Consider the following 2,036-nt stretch of genomic DNA (forward strand, 5'->3'; position numbering starts at 1 on the left):
TGGTTTGCCAGCTAGGTGGGTTGGATTGTGTTCTGAGTGGCCAAGCTTAAGATTTGGGTCCTGGCTTGAGTTTTTGGTTTGTGTTCGGAGTGCTTGGCTCATAATCTGGAAAGTGTTTGGAATAGCCAGAATCATGTTATGGTTTGCCTTTGGTGTGCATAGGAATTGTATTGAGTTGTGTTTGGATTGCTTGGCTTGTGTTTTGGGCTGTGCTCCGAATGCTCGGTTTGTGTTTTGAATTGTGTTTGAATTGCTTGGCTCATATTCTAGATTGTTTAGCATGCTGAGCTCATTTCTTGTATGCCCGGATTTGTGTGTCATGGTCACTATTCACAAACTGACCATGGAAGCACCTACATGGCTGCTTCCATGTTCTGCTTCCATGCTCCCTGAACTCTGACCTTGATGTTCTGACCATGTGACATCCGACAATATATCAAATTATCAAATCATTTTGTGATAATTATAAGTGTTATTATCAGGTAATGGTTGGGTCTGCTCAAGTTGAAGATTTTTAATCGCAGTAATGTTCAGCAGCTGTTGAAAGAGGTCCTCTGAGAACCAGGAAGCTTCCATGAGTAGTAAATTCAGCAGCTGGTTTTTAACCCCTGGTGCTTACATGCTGATCTCTCCTATAATCACAATCCAGTTTTCATTTATTCCCATAAACTTTGTACTAAATATTAGTTCCTACAACCACTTGTGGTGAATAATGCCATATTTAACACCCTTTAGTTTGAGAACCTCTCCCATCCAACCCCACTAGGCTCTTGCACTGCAAAGATAATATATGCACTCTAAAGGTGAAACAAAAGATGTTATTAGTGTCAGAAGTTTCAAGGGACAATTTGAATTTACTATGATGCAAATTATTCAGGATATCAGCCAGTATCCATTTATGGCATTGTCTGTTTGTATAGGCTTCCATTTATTTAAGACCTTTTCTTTTGATCTCTTCTTCTCTACGTTGACATTGTTAAACGGTTTCATAACTTTAAAAAACATTTATAAGATCAGGCCTCAGTCTGCTCTGTTTTGAGGTGAAGAATCCCAGGCTATTCAGTCACCCTATGTGTATTTGTTCCTTCTAGTGAAGGATAACACAATATGCTTGTCAGTTTTCCGCAGCAAAACTGTTATGCACTACTCACTGCAGGAACACTATTAAAAGCCCACAGAGTAACAAGTACCATGGGTCACCTAATTTATTTAAATAGTGGCGATCTGAATCATTGTTTTGAAATTTTAGTGTACTTTATTACTGCTGTGATTCATTGGATGATAGCTGATCGACAGATGCAGTCAACGTTTATAGAATAGTTACAGCAGAAAAGGAAGCCGTTCTGTCCATCATGTCTACTGCCAACTTCCTGCAAATAGTGCCTGCATCAGTTAGATGCAAAGATTTTTTTTCTCAAATTGATCAATGACCTCATAACGAGACGACATATTGATATTACCCTAATACAAGATGGCGGAAAGGTAAATCGTTCCATTTGGAGCTCCACTCTGCTCACCAGCTCACCAGCTCCCCTTCCTTTCTTTTCTCTTCTTCTTCTCTCTCCTCTCTCTAGTAATTCTATCTGTCCCTCACCCCTGCCCTTTTAACTACCTACTTAAGGAGTCAAGGAGGAGTCAGGTCGCGAACAGGAACCTCGTGGCGGAAGCTGAACATGCAGGTTGTGTCCAGCAGCAACAGCGGATTGAGCGTGGGCTGGAGAGATGTCAGCAATGAGAGCAGGATGGTGAGGGGGCAGCAGCAGTCGGTGGTGAGAGTGGGGCTGGTGAGGGGCAGCAGTCGGTGGTGAGAGTGGGGCCGGTGAGGGGACAGCAGTCGGTGGTGAGAGCAGGGTCGGTGGGGGGACAGCAGTCGGCGATGAGAGTGGAGCCAGTGAGGGGGCAGCAGTCGGCGGTGACAGCGGGATGGTGAGGGGGCAGCAGTCGGCGGTGAGAGTGGGGCCGGTGAGGGGACAGTGGGCGGTGAGAGCGGGATGATGAGGGGGCAGATGGGCTGTGAGAACGGGGCCGGTGAGGGG

General features: G+C 45.0%; 1 protein-coding gene across 1 annotated transcript in view; it reads right to left on the reverse strand.

Moving 5' to 3' along the window:
- Positions 1 to 731: 731 nt before the first annotated feature.
- The window catches only part of cars2 (cysteinyl-tRNA synthetase 2, mitochondrial), a 33,361-nt gene continuing 32,056 nt past the window's right edge, over positions 732 to 2,036 (reverse strand). Inside the window, exon 10 of the mRNA XM_048598419.1 lies at positions 732 to 797. Coding sequence (XP_048454376.1) covers positions 732 to 797 — 66 coding nt within the window. The remainder of the gene's footprint in view (positions 798 to 2,036) is intronic.

Source organism: Rhincodon typus, chromosome 6, assembly GCF_021869965.1.
Source record: "Rhincodon typus isolate 14 chromosome 6, sRhiTyp1.1, whole genome shotgun sequence".
Lineage (NCBI taxonomy): Eukaryota > Metazoa > Chordata > Chondrichthyes > Orectolobiformes > Rhincodontidae > Rhincodon > Rhincodon typus.